Genomic DNA, 15,396 nt, shown 5'->3' on the forward strand with positions numbered 1-15,396 from the left:
ATCAATGCATCTATTAAACATTGCTACTGTATCTGCCTCCACCAGCTCCTCTGGCAGTGCATTCCAGGCACTCACTACCCTCTGTGTAAAAAAAAACCCGTCTCTCACATCTCCTTCAAATTCTCCCCCTTTTACCTTCAACCTAAATCGCCTTCATAATGACATTTCTACCCTGGGGAAAAGGCACTAACTATCCATTCCATCCATGTCTCTCATTATTTTGTAAACCTCAATCAGGTCGCCCCCTCAGCCTCCCACCTTCAAGTGAGGACAAACCAAGTTTGTCTAATCTCTCCTCACAGCGAATACCCTCCAAACCAGAGATTCCTTTCTGTACCCTCTCGAAAGCCTCCACATCCTTCTAGTCATGTGGCAACCAGGACTGTACACAATATTCCACACGTCGGCTGACTATTCTGAAGGAGCTACAGGAGCAGAAAGATCGGGTATCAATCATTAAAGGTGGTAGGAAAGGTATACTGAGCTGGTGATAAAACATGCATTATTTTAGGTTTCGAAGAAAGGGGCAGAGAGTACAAGATCAATGAAGATTTAGGATTAGATTCAGGAAGAGAAGGTCGTGTTTGACAAACTTAACGGAGCTCTTTGAGGATGTAACAGGCACTGTGGATGGAGGGGAATAGGTGGATGGTGGATTTCCAGAAGGCATTCAATAAGGTGCCGCATAAAAGACTCATCCATAAGATATGAATGCATGGGGTTGCAGGGAATGTACTAGCATGGATAGAGGACTGGCTAACCAATAGAAAGCAGAGAGTTGGAATAAATGGGTGTTTCTCTGGTTGGAGAACAGTGGTGAGCGGGATGCCATAGGGGTCAGTGTTAGGCCAGCAAGAGTTCATGACAAATATAAATGATTTGGAAGAGTGTAAGAGCGAGTATAATGTATCAACATTTTGCTGATGACTCTACATTGAGTGGAAAGGCAAACTGTGCAGAGGATGTGGAGGGTCTGCAGAGACATTTAGACAGGATAAGTAAGTGAGAGTCACAAAGTGCGGTGCTGATAAAGCACAACCAGTCAGGCAGCATCCAGGGAGCAGAAGAATCGGTGGTTAGAGCAGAAGCTCTTCATCAGGAATTTCTCCCAGGTTCAGTGAGTGGGCAAGGGTCTGGCAGATGGAGGACAATGTTGGTAAGTGTGAGGTGATCCACTTTGGAAGTTACACTGGTAGGTCAGAGTATAATTGAAATGTTGTGCAGAGGGACTTAGGAGTGCTCATACATGTATCGCTAAAAGTTGATTTGCAGATACAACAGGTAATCAGGAAGGCAAACGGAATATTAGCTTTCATTGCTGGAGGGATTGAATTTATGAGCAGGGAGGTTCTGCTGCAATTGTACAAGGTGTTGGTGAGGCCGCACCTGGAGTATTGTTCGCAGTTCTGGTCTCATTACTTGAGGAAGGATACACTGACTTTGGAGGTGGTGCAGAGGAAGTTCACCAGGTTGATTCCGGAGATGAGGGGGTTACCCTGTGAGGAGAGGTTGAGCTGCCTGGGACTGTACTCGCTAGAATTTAGAAGAATGAGTGGGGATCTTACAGAAACATATAAAATGATGGAAGGGATAGAGAAGATAAAGGCAGGCAAGTTGTTTCCGTTGGTGGGTGAGACTCGGATTAGGGGCCATGGCCTCAAGATTATAGGGAATGGATTTAGGACAAAGATGAGGAGGAACTGCTTTTCCCAGAGAGTAGAGAATCTATGGAATTCTCTGCCCCAGGAAGCAGGAGAGGCAGCTTCATTAAATATATTCAAGACACAGTTGGATGGGGTTTTGCACGGTAGAGGAATTAAGGTTTATGGGGATGATGCAGGTTGGAGGAACTGAGACGATGGATTGATCAGCCATGATCTTAATGAATGGTGGACCAGGCTCGATGGGCCAAATGGCCTACTCCTGCTTCTATTACTATGAAACTATGAAGATGTGATAAACGTGCATACAGCAGTGATTTGACAACAGCTGGAGTATAGTTGTGTTTTTTTTAATTTTCATTTTGTGGGATGCGGATGTCATTGGCTGGGCCAAGAATTAATTACCCGTCACTATTTGCCCCTTTAGAAGGTTCTTGAAGCGCTGCAGTCCATGTTCTGTAGATAGACCCACAATGCCCTTAGGGAGGGAATTCCAGGATTGTGACCCAGCGACAGTGAAGGAACAGCGCTATATGTCCAAGTCAGGATGGTGAGTGACTTGGAAGGGAACCACTGGGGGCTGGTGTTCCCATGTATCTGCTGCCCTTGTCGTTTGAGATGAAAGTGGTCGTGGGTTTGGAAGATGCTGCCTGAGGATCTTTAGTGAATTTCTGCTGCGCATCTTGGAGATAGTACACACTGCTTCTACTGAGCATCGGTGGTGGAGGGAATGGATGCTTGTGGATGTGGTGCCAATCGAGTGGGCTGCTTTGTCCTGGATGGTGTCCAGCTTCTTGAGTAGTGTTGGGGCTACACCCATCCAGGCAAGTGGGGAGTACTCCACTTGTACCTTGTAGATGGTGGACAGGCTTCGGGGAGTCAGGAAGTGAGTTATCCACCAGAGTATTCCTCGTGTCTGACCTGCTCTTATAGCCATTGTGTTTAATGGTGAGTCCAGTTAGTTTCTGGTTAATGATAACTCTCAATGGGTGACTCAATGATGAAAACACCATTGAACGTCAGGGAACAGCAGTGAGATTGTCTGTCATTGGTGATGGTCATTGCCTGGCATTTGCGTGGCGTGAATGTTACTTTCCACTTGTCAGCCCAAGGCTGCATGTTGTCCAGATCTTAGAGTGTGGTGCTGGAAAAGCACAGCAGGTCAGGCAGTATCCAAGGAGCAGGCGAATCGATGTTTTGGGCAAAAGTTCATTGTCAGGAACCTGATGCTTCCTGACAAAGGGCTTTGCCTAAAACGTGAGTTCTCCTGCCCCTCAGATGCTGCCTGACCTGCTGTGCTTTTCCAGCACCGCTCTCTTGACTCTGATCTTCAGCATCTGCAGTCCTCACTTTCTCCTGTTGTCCAGATCTTGTTGAATGTGAGCACGGACTGCTTCAGTATCTGAGGAGTTGCGAATGGTGTTGAACATTATGCGATCATGTGCAAACATCTCTACTCTCATCTTATGGTGGAGGGAAGTTCATTGATGAAGCAGCTGAAGATGGTTAGGTCGAGGACACTACTCTGAGGAACTCCTGCAGAGATGTCCTGGAGCTGAGATGACTGACCCCCAACAACCATGACCATCACCCTATGTGTCAGGTGTGACTTCAAACAGGGGAGAGTTTACCTCCTGATGCTCATTGATTCCAGTTTTGCCAGGGCTCCTTGATACCACACTCGGGCAAATGCCGCCTTGATGTCAAAGGATGTCATTCTCTCCTCCCCTCTGGAGTCCAGCTCCTTTGTCCAGCTCTTCTATACAGTTCAGGGTGCCACTATACAGGAAAGATGTGAATGCATTGGAGAGCATGCAGAAGACGTTTATTAGATTGGTTCCAAGGATGAGAAAGTTCCATTGTGAGGTTAGGTTGGAGAAGCTGGAACTGTTTCCCTTGGCTAAGAGATCTGATAGATGTTGTCAAAATCATGCAGGGTCTGGACTGTGTGGATGGGTAGAAACTGTTCCCACTTGCAAACACATCAGGAGACAGAGGGTAGAGTTTTAAACTCATTCATTAAAGAAGCAAATGTGAGGTGAGAGAAGGTTTTTCTGCCATGACTAGACAGTGTCTGGAACGCACTGCCAAGCCATGTGGTGGAGGCAGGTTCAATGGAGGCATTCATGACAACATTGGTGGATTATTTAAATAGAGACAATGAGCAGGGAAATGGGGAATAGAGACTAAGTTAAAATGTTCAGAGAGCTGGGGTAGACAGGATGGGCTGAATGGCCTCCTTATACACCATGGCAAAGTGTGCAGAGGACAATGAAAGCCTGCAGAGGGATACAGGTAGGTTCAGTGAGTGGGCAAGGGTCTGGTAGATGGAGTACAACGTTGGTAAATGTGAGGTCATCCATTTCGGTCGGAATAACAGCAAAAGGGTCTGTTATTGAAATGGTGAAAAATTGCAGTATGCTGCCGTGCAGAGGGACCTGGGTGTCCTTGTGCATGAATCACAACAAGTTGGTCTGCAGATGCAGCAAGTGATTAGGAAGGCAAATGGAATTTTGTCCTTCATTGCTAAAGGGCCGAACTTTAAAAACAGGGAGGTTATGCTGCAGCTGTATAGGGTGCTGCTGGTGAGGCCACACCTGGAGTACTGTGTACAGTTTTGGTTTCCTTACTTGAGAAAGGATGTACTGGCACTGGAGGGGGTGCAGAGGAGGTTCACTAGGTTGATTCTGCAGTGGAGCGGGTTGGCTTATGAAGAGAGATTCAGTAGACTGGGATTATACTCATTGGAATTTAGAAAAATATGGGGGGAGTCTTATAGAAACGTAACCCTAACCTGATAAAATTATGAAGGGAGGTCGTTTCCACTAGAAACTAGAACTAGGGGGTATCGCCTCAAAATAAGGGGTAGCAGAGTTAGGACAGAGCTGAGGAGGAATCTCTTGGGGCTACCTCAATGAATGTTTTGAAGGTAAAGTTCGATAGATTTTTGAACAGCAAAGGGATTAAGGGTTGTGGTGAGAGGGCGGGGAAGTGGAGGTGAGTCATGAGAAGATCAGCCAATAGACAATAGACAATAGATGCAGGAGTAGGCCATTCAGCCCTTCGAGCCTGCACCGCCATTCAATATGATCATGGCTGATCATTCCCAATCAGTATCCTGTTCCAGCCTTATCTCCATAACCCTTGACTCCACTATCTTTAAGAGCTCTATCCAATTCTTTCTTAAATGAATCCAGAGACTGGGCCTCCACTGCCCTCTGGGGCAGAGCATTCCACACAGCCACCACTCTCTGGGTGAAGTAGTTTCTCCTCATCTCTGTCCTAAATGGTCTACCCCGTATTTTTAAGTTGTGTCCTCTGGTTCGGCTCTCCCCCATCAGTGGAAATATGTTCCCTCCTGCCAGAGTGTCCAGTCCTTTCATAATCCTATACGTTTCAATCAGATCCTCTCTCAGTCTTCTAAACTCAAGGGTATACAAGCCCAGTCGCTTCAGTCTTTCCGTGTAAGGCAATCCTGCCATTCCAGGAATTGACCTCGTGAACCTACGCTGCACTCCCTCATGATCTTATTGAATGGTGGAGCAGGCTCGAAGGGCCGGACGGCCTATTCCTGCTCCTTGTTCTTATGTTTTTATGTATAACAATTGTATAATTCTGCTCCAGCATTGGTGTTTAGTATATCAGTCAGAACATTCTACAATAAACAGGAAAACATATTTTGCAGAAGAGGGAGCTGAAAAGAGCTGTTGAATGGGGGGAAGAGTTTTAGATTAGATTGCCTACAGAATGGAAACAGGCTCTTTGGCCCAACAAGTCCACTCTGACCCTCCAAAGAGTAACCCACACAGACATTTATCCCTGACTAATGCACCTAACACTATGGGCAATTTAGCACGGCCAATTCACCTGACCTACACATCTTTTGGATTGTGGGAGGAAACCAGAGCACCCAGAGGAAACCCACGCAGACACGGGGAGAAGGTGCAAACTCCACACAGACAGTCGCCTGAGGTGGGAATCTAACCCGGGTCCCTGGCGCTGTGAGGCAGCAGTGCGAACCACTGAGTCACTGTGTCGCCCACAAAACAAATTAAGTTGCATGTATGCAACATCTCTCACCAAAAAGCACTTTATAACCAACAAACCAAGTGTCATAACTGTTGTGATGTAGCAAACACAGCAACCGACAGCTCCCACACACAGGGATGGGAGAATGGCCAAATCTGTTGCCCTTTCTGGTCTTATTACAGGGGCCATTGCTGCCCATGGCACCAAGTTTAGCTCCACTGATCACCTCAGAGATACAATACAAGGTCTGCATGCGGGAAGGCAGGGGAAGATGGGACACCTGACTGTACAGCACTCCCTGTGTGGATAGTGGGTTGACAATAGGAAACCAAGAACAAAAACTATAGGTCAGAAAAATGGAATCTGTGACATAGCATAGAATCAGCAGCAATGTTACAAAAGAAAATGTGACAGCATCTCGCTTACAGACCAAAAAATGGGACATGAAGGACCTAACTAGTGAGATCCTGCTACATACAAACAGTCTGGCAACAGTGCGAAACACTCTCATGCCCTGAAAGATCAAATATAAACTCATGTTCGGTCTAATCCCTTTTATTAGCCCTTCATATAAGCATGTTAGCTGATCAGTGAGTGTTATTGTCGAGTTGAATGGATTGCAGGAGAGGAACTTTTTCCAGATCCCTGTGAGAGTTGAGTTTTAATCGTGAATGAATGATCCAATGCTCTCACCCCTATCCTGAACCACAAGAGAAGCAGCCATGGCTATCAGCATATAACCTGCTCTTCACAACAAAGAAGCTGAATCAAAGCATATTAGAGCTACTCAAAATGATCGGAGTGATAAAGGAGAGCGAGTTGTTGTAGACAGTGAGGTGTTGTCGAGAATTGTTGGAGTGAGTGAGGTGTTGTAGAGAGTTGCAGAGAGTGAGGTGTTGTAGAGAGTGAGGGGTTGTAGAGACTTGTTGTTGAGTCATCGTGCAGGGTGTGTTTTTTGTTTAGGGGGAGTTGGACAGAGGGGGTTGCTGTACTGGGTGGGGGGGTTGCTGTACAGGGGGTGGGGTGGAGTTGCCATTTGGAATGCACTGTGTGAAAGGATGTGGAGTAAATTGATAAGTAACTTTTGAAAGGGGATTGGAAGATGTTTGGAGAAATGTATTTGTAGGCATTTTCCACATTTTCGCTTGCTGTAGTCATTAGATTCCCTACAGTGCGGAAACAAGCCCTTCAGCCCAACAAGTCCACACCGACCCTCCAAAGAGCAACCCACCCCGTGTCCACACTCCCTACATTTACCCCTTCACCTAACACTATGGGCAATTTAGCATGGCCAATTCACCTGACCTGCACATCTTTGGACAGTGGGAGGAAACCGGAGCACCCGGAGGAAACCCACACAGACATGGGGAGAATGTGTAAACTCCACACAGACAGTCGCCTGAGGCGGGAATTGAACCCGGGTTTCTGGCGCTGTGAGGCAGCAGTGCTAACCACTGTGTCACGTCATGTTGCCTCTCTGTGAAGTGGTTTTCATTTCAAAGGAGATGCCTTAAAAAGACCACAGCTGAATCAGATACGGCCTTGAGGGGAAGGCATTTACATAATTCTGGGGAATGAGCAGGAGTGAGGAATAATTAGGATAGGTGTTTGAAACAGCTAGCACAGGCCCCAGTGAGCTACCGGTCCACTATTGTTAACTGTCCATCGTGTAGCATCGGCAATAAAGGACTTCCACTGGATTTGGAACAGGTCAGGTGACTGGTCAGAGTTTGTTTAAACATGGCTCCAACTGAGCGTGTGTCCGCTGGTTCCTCCAGTTGCTGGACAGTACAACATGGAGAGACGTGACAAGAGCTGCTCAGGGCAATAGTCTCTGATGAGATACTTCATGCACTTTGGAACAGTTTAATCAATCTAACTAACCTTTGATAACTATCACCAGTACTAAATTGTAACTCACTGTAACCATCACTGAACTTTAACCTGCTCTAATTGCTACAAACCTTCATAATCAATATTCCACTTTAGTCGACATTCATTACGAGGAAACAATAAGCTAACTATTCCTAAGTGTTAACCTGCGAATACCATCACTGAGATTCAGTCAACTATTTCAGACCTCCACCTGCCACGGCCGTGACTAAACTCCAATCTACGGAGTATCATCACCATCACTGAAGGTCAACTTCACACATTATACTTAACTAGAACTTCTAAACTGCCACAAACATTCAGGAACTTCAACCCAGAATAAATATAACTATTAAATTCAAACCTGTTACTACGTATGAACCTCACTTACCTTCAATCTCTCCTCCTGGGGCAGAGATTTTCGACATACATAAATAAGTTGTACCAATCACATCATTGTGGGTTAAGCGATCCCTGTTCAAGTAAAACACATGAAAAAGCATTATGCACGATGTATTAATACCCTCCCACAGCCCTGCGTCCACACTCCGTCCATTACACTCTCTACACCCATTTAATCCCCTCCAACAGCTCCCACCATGTCCACACTCCCCCCATCACACAATCTACACCCATTTAATCCCCACCCACTGCTCCCAGAATGCCAATTCTCCCTCCATCACACGCTCGACACCCATTTAATCCCCTCCAACAGCCTCATATCCACACTCCCCCCATCCCACACTCTACACCCATTTAATCCCCCTCCCACAACCCCCCCGTGTCCACACTCCCCCCATCACACACTCTACACCCATTTAATCCCCCTCCCACAGCTGTGTCCACCACCCCTCCATCCCACACTCTACACCATCCTACATTATCATGCTGTGAAATTGTTATAGATGGCAGGAAAGGTTGAGATAGTGATTGAAAAGCACACGTGACTCTGACCTTTACAAATCCAGGCACAGAGTACAGAGGTGTCATGATGAGCTTTTCTATCAGTGTTTTGGCCTTTTAGGACAATGTGACCCATTCTGGAGAGGATCCTTTAGGCAGATGTGAAGGCTTTAGAAAGAGTGCAAAGAAAATGTACAAGATTGTTTTGAGGAATGAGGAAAATCAGTTCAATGAGATATTGAAGAAGCTGGTTTATTTATCGAGGAGAAAGTGAGGACTGCAGATGCTGGAGATCGGAGCTGAAAATGTGTTGCTGGAAAAGCGCAGCAGGACAGGCAGCATCCAAGGAGGAGGAGAATCGACGTTTCGGGCATGAACCCTTCCTCATTCCTGAAGAAGGGCTCATGCCCGAAACATCGATTCTCCTGCTCCTTGGATGCTGGTTTATTTATCCCCAGTGAAGAGAAGGTTGAGAGGAGACCTTGACTGAGATGTTCAAAACCGTGAAGGTTTAGGAAAGAGTTGATGGGATTGATTTGATTCATTGTTGTCACATGTACCTGAGTACAGTAAAAAGTTGTGTTTTGTACGCAGTACAGACAGATCATAGTAAACAAGGACATTCTGATCATATGGCACTTAGACAGAGCGGGACATACAAGGTTATGGCTGTACAGGAGATGCACACAGCAACACCAACATTATTTGAAGTTAGAGAGGTCCATTCAGCAGTCTGACAACAGCAGGGAAGAAGCTGTTCCTGAACCTGCTGGTGTGTGTGTGTGTGTGTGTGTGTGTGTGTGTCTGTGTGTGTGTGTGTGTGTGTGTCTGTGTGTGTGTCTGTGTGTGTGTCTGTGTGGTGTGTGTGTGTGTTCAGGTTTCTGTACCTCCTGCCTGATGGAAGAGGGTGGGAGGGGTCTTTGATGATGTTGGCAGCGTTTCCGCGGCTGTGAGCTGTGTAAATGGAGCCCATGGATGGAAGGTTGGCTTCCGTGATGGTCTGGGCTGTGCACACCACCTTCTGTAGTTTCCTACGGTCCTGGGCAGAGCAGTTACTGTACCAGGCCGATATACACCCGGACAGTATGGTCTCAATGGTGTATCTGTAGAAGTTGGTGAGGGTCCTTATGGACGTGCTGAATTTCCTGAGCCACCCTAGGAAGTTGTTATGCCTGCTAGACCGTGCATCTACTTGGGAGTTTAGATCGTGAGATATTGTTGCCATTGGTTGAGGAAGTAGGAGCCAGAGAGCAGAGAGTAAAAATGATTGACAAAATGAAGTCATTTAGAAAGCTGTTATCCCACAGCAAGGGGACTAAACTGTATGAGAGTGTGGTGGAGGCAGACTCAACTGAGGCGTTCAAAAAAGGAATTCAACAAACACCTGAAGAAAAAGTAACTTGCAGAGTATGGGGAAATGGCAGGGCACGGGGACGAGAGAGCTGGCAGCATTGATGGACCGAATACCTTCTTAGCCTGCACCTATTAAATAATCTTTGGCTCACGATGTTGTGCCGAGATTTAATTCTAATGTAAACTATAGTAACTTAACCTACACACCCCTCAACTCACTGTTATCCATGTGCATGTCCAGCAGTCGCTTAAATGTCCCCAATGACTCTGCTTCCGCAACCACAGCTGGCAACGCATTCCATGCATTCACAACTCTCTGTGTAAAGAACCTACCTCTGATGTCTCCTTTACACCTCCCTCCTAATATCTTCAAACTATGACTCCTCGTACCAGTCAATCCTGCCCTGGGGAAAAGTTTCTGGCTATTGATTCTATCTATTCCTCTCATTATTTCCTACACCTCGATCAGAGGTGTATTTCCTTCTCTCCAGAGAGAAAAGTCTGAGCGTATTCAACCTTTCTTCATAAGGCAAGCCCTCCAGTCCAGGCAGCATCCTGGTAAATCTTCTTTGCACCCTCTCCAAAGCCTCTGTTTCTTTCCTATAGTAGGGTGACCAGAACCGGACACAATATTCCAAGTGTGGTCTCACCAGGGACTTGTAGAGCTGCAGCAAAACCTCACGGCTCTTAAACTCGATCCCCCTGTTAATAAAGCCAAAACACCATATGCTTTCTTAACAACCCTATCCACTTAGGTGGCAACTTTGAGGGATCTATGTACTTGCACACCCAGATCCCTCTGTTCCTCCACACTGCCACGAATCCTGTCTTTAATCCTATATTCAGCATTCGAGTTCGACCTTCCAAAATGCATCACTTCGCATTTATCCAAGTTGAACTCCATCTGCCATTTCTCAGCCCAGCTCTGCATCCTGTCAACATCGCACTGCAGCCTGCAGTAGCCCTCTTCCTATCAACGACACCTCCAACCTTCGTGTCATCTGCAAACTTACTAAACCACCCCTCAACTTCCTCATCCAGGTCATTTATAAAAACGACAAAGACTCTTACCGCTGCATTGAATCTCCTGCCAGATTTCTAGTACCCTACCCCCACTAAGGTCAACTTGTTCTTTCTTGTGAACAGTACCCAACAACAGATGCAGAACAGTAGAGATGAGAAGAGACTCACCAGTCAATGAGCCGGATTCTCATCTTCTCACACATGGATGGAAACTGGAAAGAGAAAACATTACCCCTTCATTATCTGCTTGGGGAAAGACACATCACAGAGAGTACTGCAGGACAAACAAGGGGAGACAGTCTCTAGGAAGCAATGGAATATAGCGGTTAAGCACTGGGAAACAATGTTCTACAGAGGAAACATACTGGGACATGTGGGATATAGAGGGGACACACTGGGATGTTATCAGATATAGAGGGACACACTGTAACATTATGCAATATAGAGGGAGATCACACAGTGGGATATAGAGGGATACACTGTAACATTATGCAATATAGAGGGAGATCACACAGTGGGATATAGAGTGAAACACTGTGATATTATGCAATATACAGAGAGATCACACAGTGGGATATAGAGTGAAACACTGTGATATTATGCAATATACAGAGAGATCACACAGTGGGATATAGAGGGATATACTGCAACATTTTGCAATATAGAGGGAGATCACACAATGGGATATAGAGGGATACACTGCAACATTTTGCAATATAGAGGGAGATCACACAATGGGATATAGAGGGATACACTGCAACATTATGCAATATAGAGGGAGATCACACAGTGGGATATAGAGGGATATACTGTAATGTTATGCAATATAGAGGGAGTTCACAAAGTGGGATATAGAGGGACACACTGCGATGTTATGCAATATAGAGGGAGATCACATAGTGGGATATAGAGGGATATACTGCAATATTATGCAATATAGAGGGAGATCACACAATGGGATATAGAGGGATACACTGCAATATTATGCAATATAGAGGGAGACCACAAAGTGGGATATAGAGGGATATACTGCAACATTATGCAATATAGAGGCAGCTCACACAATGGGATATAGAGGGACACACTGCGATTTTATGCAATATAGAGGGAGATCACATAGTGGGATATAGAGGGATATACTGCAACATTATGCAATATAGAGGAAGATCACACAGCGGGATATAGAGTGATACACTGCAACATTATGCAATATAGAGGGGGATCACACAATGGGATATAGAGGGATACAATGCGATGTTATGCAATATAGAGGGAGATCAAACAATGGGATATAGAGGGATATACTGCAACATTATGCAATATAGAGGGAGATCACACACTGGGATATAAAGGGATATACTGCAACATTATGCAACACAGAGGGAGATCTCACAGTGGGATATAGAGGGATATACTGCGATGTATTGCAATATAGAGGGAGATCACACAGTGGGATATAGAGGGATATACTGCGATGTATTGCAATATAGAGGGAGATCACACAGTGGGATATAGAGGGACACACTGCAACATTATGCAATATAGAGGGAGATCACACAAAGGGATATAGAGGGATACACTGCAATGTTATGCAATATAGAGGCAGATCACACAGTGGGATATAGAGGGATATACTGCGATGTATTGCAATATAGAGGGACTTCACACAGTGGGATATAGAGGGACACACTGTGATGTTATGCAATATAGAGGGAGATCACACAGTGGGATATAGAGGGATATACTGCAACATTATGCAACACAGGGATTTGACATGGTGGGATATAGAGGGATATGCTGCAACATTATGCAATATAGAGGGAGATCATGCAGTCAGATATAGAGGGATATACTGCAACATTATGCAACATAGAGGGAGATCACACAATGGGATATAGAGGGATACAATGCGATGTTATTCAATATAGAGGGAGATCAAACAATGGGATATAGAGGGATATACTGCAACATTTTGCAATATAGTGGGAGATCACATAATGGGATATAGAGGGACACACTGCGATGTTATGCAATATAGAGGGAGATCACGCAGTGGGATATAGAGGGACACACTGCAATGTTATGCAATATAGAGGGAGATCACACAGTGGGATATAGAGGGATATACTGCAACATTATGCAATATAGAGGGAGCTCATACAATGGCATACAGAGGGATACACTGGGATATAGAGGGAGCTTACACTGGGACACAATAGGTTTATAAAGAAGTAAAGAAGAGGATTGATGATGGCACAGCAGTGAAATGTCTATATGGACTTCAGTAAGGCATTTAATAAGGTTCCTCATAGTAGTGGACTGGTTAGTAAAGTCAAATCTCATTGAATATGGGGAGAACTAACCATTTGGATACAGAACTGGCTCGAAGGTACAAGGCAGAGGGTGGTGATAGAGGGTTGTTTTTCAGACTGGAGGCCTGTGACCAGTGGAGTGCAACAAGGATCGGTGCTGGGTCCACTACTTTCATCATTTATATAAAGGATTTGGATGTGAACGTTGGAGGTATAGTTAGTAAGTTTGCAGATGACACCAAAATTGGAGGTGTAGGGGACAGCAAAAAAGTTACCTCAGATTACAACAGGATCTTGACCAGATGGGCCAATGGGCTGAGAAGTGGCAGATGGAGTTTAATTCAGATAAATGCGAGGAGTTGCATTTTGGAAAAGCAAATCAGAGCAGGACATATGCACTTAATGGTAAGGTCCGAGGGAGTGTTGCTGAACAAAGAGACCTTGGAGTGCAGATACATAGCTCCTTGAATGTGGTAGATAGGATAGTGAAGAAGGCATTTGGTATGCTTTACTTTATTGGTCAGAGTATTGAGCATTGAAGTTGGGAGGTCATGTTGCAGCTGTACAGGACATTAGTTTAGCCACTCTTGGAATATTGCGTGCAATTCTGGTCTCTGTCCTGTAGGAAGGATGTTGTGAAACTTGAAACGGTTGAGAAAATATTGACAAGGATATTGCCAGGGTTGGAGGATTTGAGCTATAGGGAGAGATTGAATCGACTGAGGCTATTTTCCCTGGAACATTGGAGGGTGAGAGGTGACCTTGTAGAGGTTTATAAAATCATGAGGGGCATGGATCGGATGAATTGATAAGGTATTTTCCCTGGGGTGGGGGAGTCCAGAACTAGAGGACATAGGTTTAAGGTGAGGGGGAAAGACTTAAAAGGGACCTAAGGGGCAACCTTCACATGCAAAGGGTGGGTACGTGTGTGGAATGAGCTGCCAGAGGATGTGGTGGAGGCTGGTACAATAACAACATTTAAAAGGCATCTGGATGGGTATATGAACAGGAAGGGTTTACAGGGATATGGGCCAAGTGCTGGCAAATGGGACTAGATTAGGTTGGGATATCTAGTCAATTGGACTGAAGGGTCTGTTTCTGTGAGGTAGAGCTCTACGACTCTATGACAATGGGATACAGAGGGACACACTGCGAAACAATGGAATACGGGGTGAGACACTGGGAAACAATGTGAAACAGAGGGACAAACGGGATACAGCAGGACATACTGGGAAATATTGGGATACAGAGGGACACACTGGGAAACAATAGGATACAGAGGGACACACTGGGAAACAATAGGATACAGAGGGATACATTGGGAAGCAATGTAATAAGGAGTGACACATTGGGAAACAATGAGATATGGAGGGACATTATGGGAATCAATAGAATGCAGAGGGACACCCTGGGACACAGAGGGGCACAATGGGAAACAATAGGATGCAGAGGGACACCCTGGGACACAGAGGGGCACAATGGGAAACAATAGGATGCAGAGGGACACCCTGGGACACAGAGGGGCACAATGGGAAACAATAGGATGCAGAGGGACACCCTGGGACACAGAGGGGCACAATGGGAAACAATAGGATGCAGAGGGACACAATAGGATATAGGGGGACACATTGGGAAACAATGAGATATGGAGGGACATTATGGGAATCAATAGAATGCAGAGGGACACCCTGGGACACAGAGGGGCACAATGGGAAACAATGGGATGCAGAGGGACACCCTGGGACACAGAGGGGCACAATGGGAAACAATAGGATGCAGAGGGACACCCTGGGACACAGAGGGGCACAATGGGAAACAATGGGATGCAGAGGGACACCCTGGGACACAGAGGGGCACAATGGGATGCAGAGGGACACCCTGGGACACAGAGGGGCACAATGGGAAACAATAGGATGCAGAGGGACACCCTGGGACACAGAGGGGCACAATGGGAAACAATAGGATGCAGAGGGACACAATAGGATATAGGGGGACACATTGGGAAACAATGGGATATGGAGGTACACAGTGGGATAGAGGGACACACTGGGACACAGTGGGATACAGAGGGACACACAGGGAAATAATGGAATACAGAGGGATACACTGGGATACACTGGGACTTGCTGGGATATAGTGGAACAAACTGGCTGAAAAAACAGGCTTTTGTCACATGATTTTTAACAAGATGATGATCTATTGGATGTGAGCTGATTGTTAATGCCAGTGTTTATTGGCCTTCC

General features: G+C 45.7%; 1 protein-coding gene across 6 annotated transcripts in view; it reads right to left on the reverse strand.

Moving 5' to 3' along the window:
- Positions 1-15,396, reverse strand: part of dysf (dysferlin, limb girdle muscular dystrophy 2B (autosomal recessive)) — a 377,035-nt gene that overhangs the window by 235,941 nt on the left and 125,698 nt on the right. For all 6 annotated transcript variants that reach the window (XM_072577935.1, XM_072577982.1, XM_072577963.1 and 3 more), the window contains exons 15-16: positions 11,010-11,053; positions 7,954-8,036 (exon numbers count right to left, since the gene is read on the reverse strand). In XM_072577935.1, the coding sequence (XP_072434036.1) occupies positions 7,954-8,036; positions 11,010-11,053 (127 nt within the window). The remainder of the gene's footprint in view (positions 1-7,953; positions 8,037-11,009; positions 11,054-15,396) is intronic.

The sequence above is a fragment of the Chiloscyllium punctatum genome, chromosome 1 (assembly GCF_047496795.1).
Source record: "Chiloscyllium punctatum isolate Juve2018m chromosome 1, sChiPun1.3, whole genome shotgun sequence".
In the NCBI taxonomy this organism is placed as follows: domain Eukaryota; kingdom Metazoa; phylum Chordata; class Chondrichthyes; order Orectolobiformes; family Hemiscylliidae; genus Chiloscyllium; species Chiloscyllium punctatum.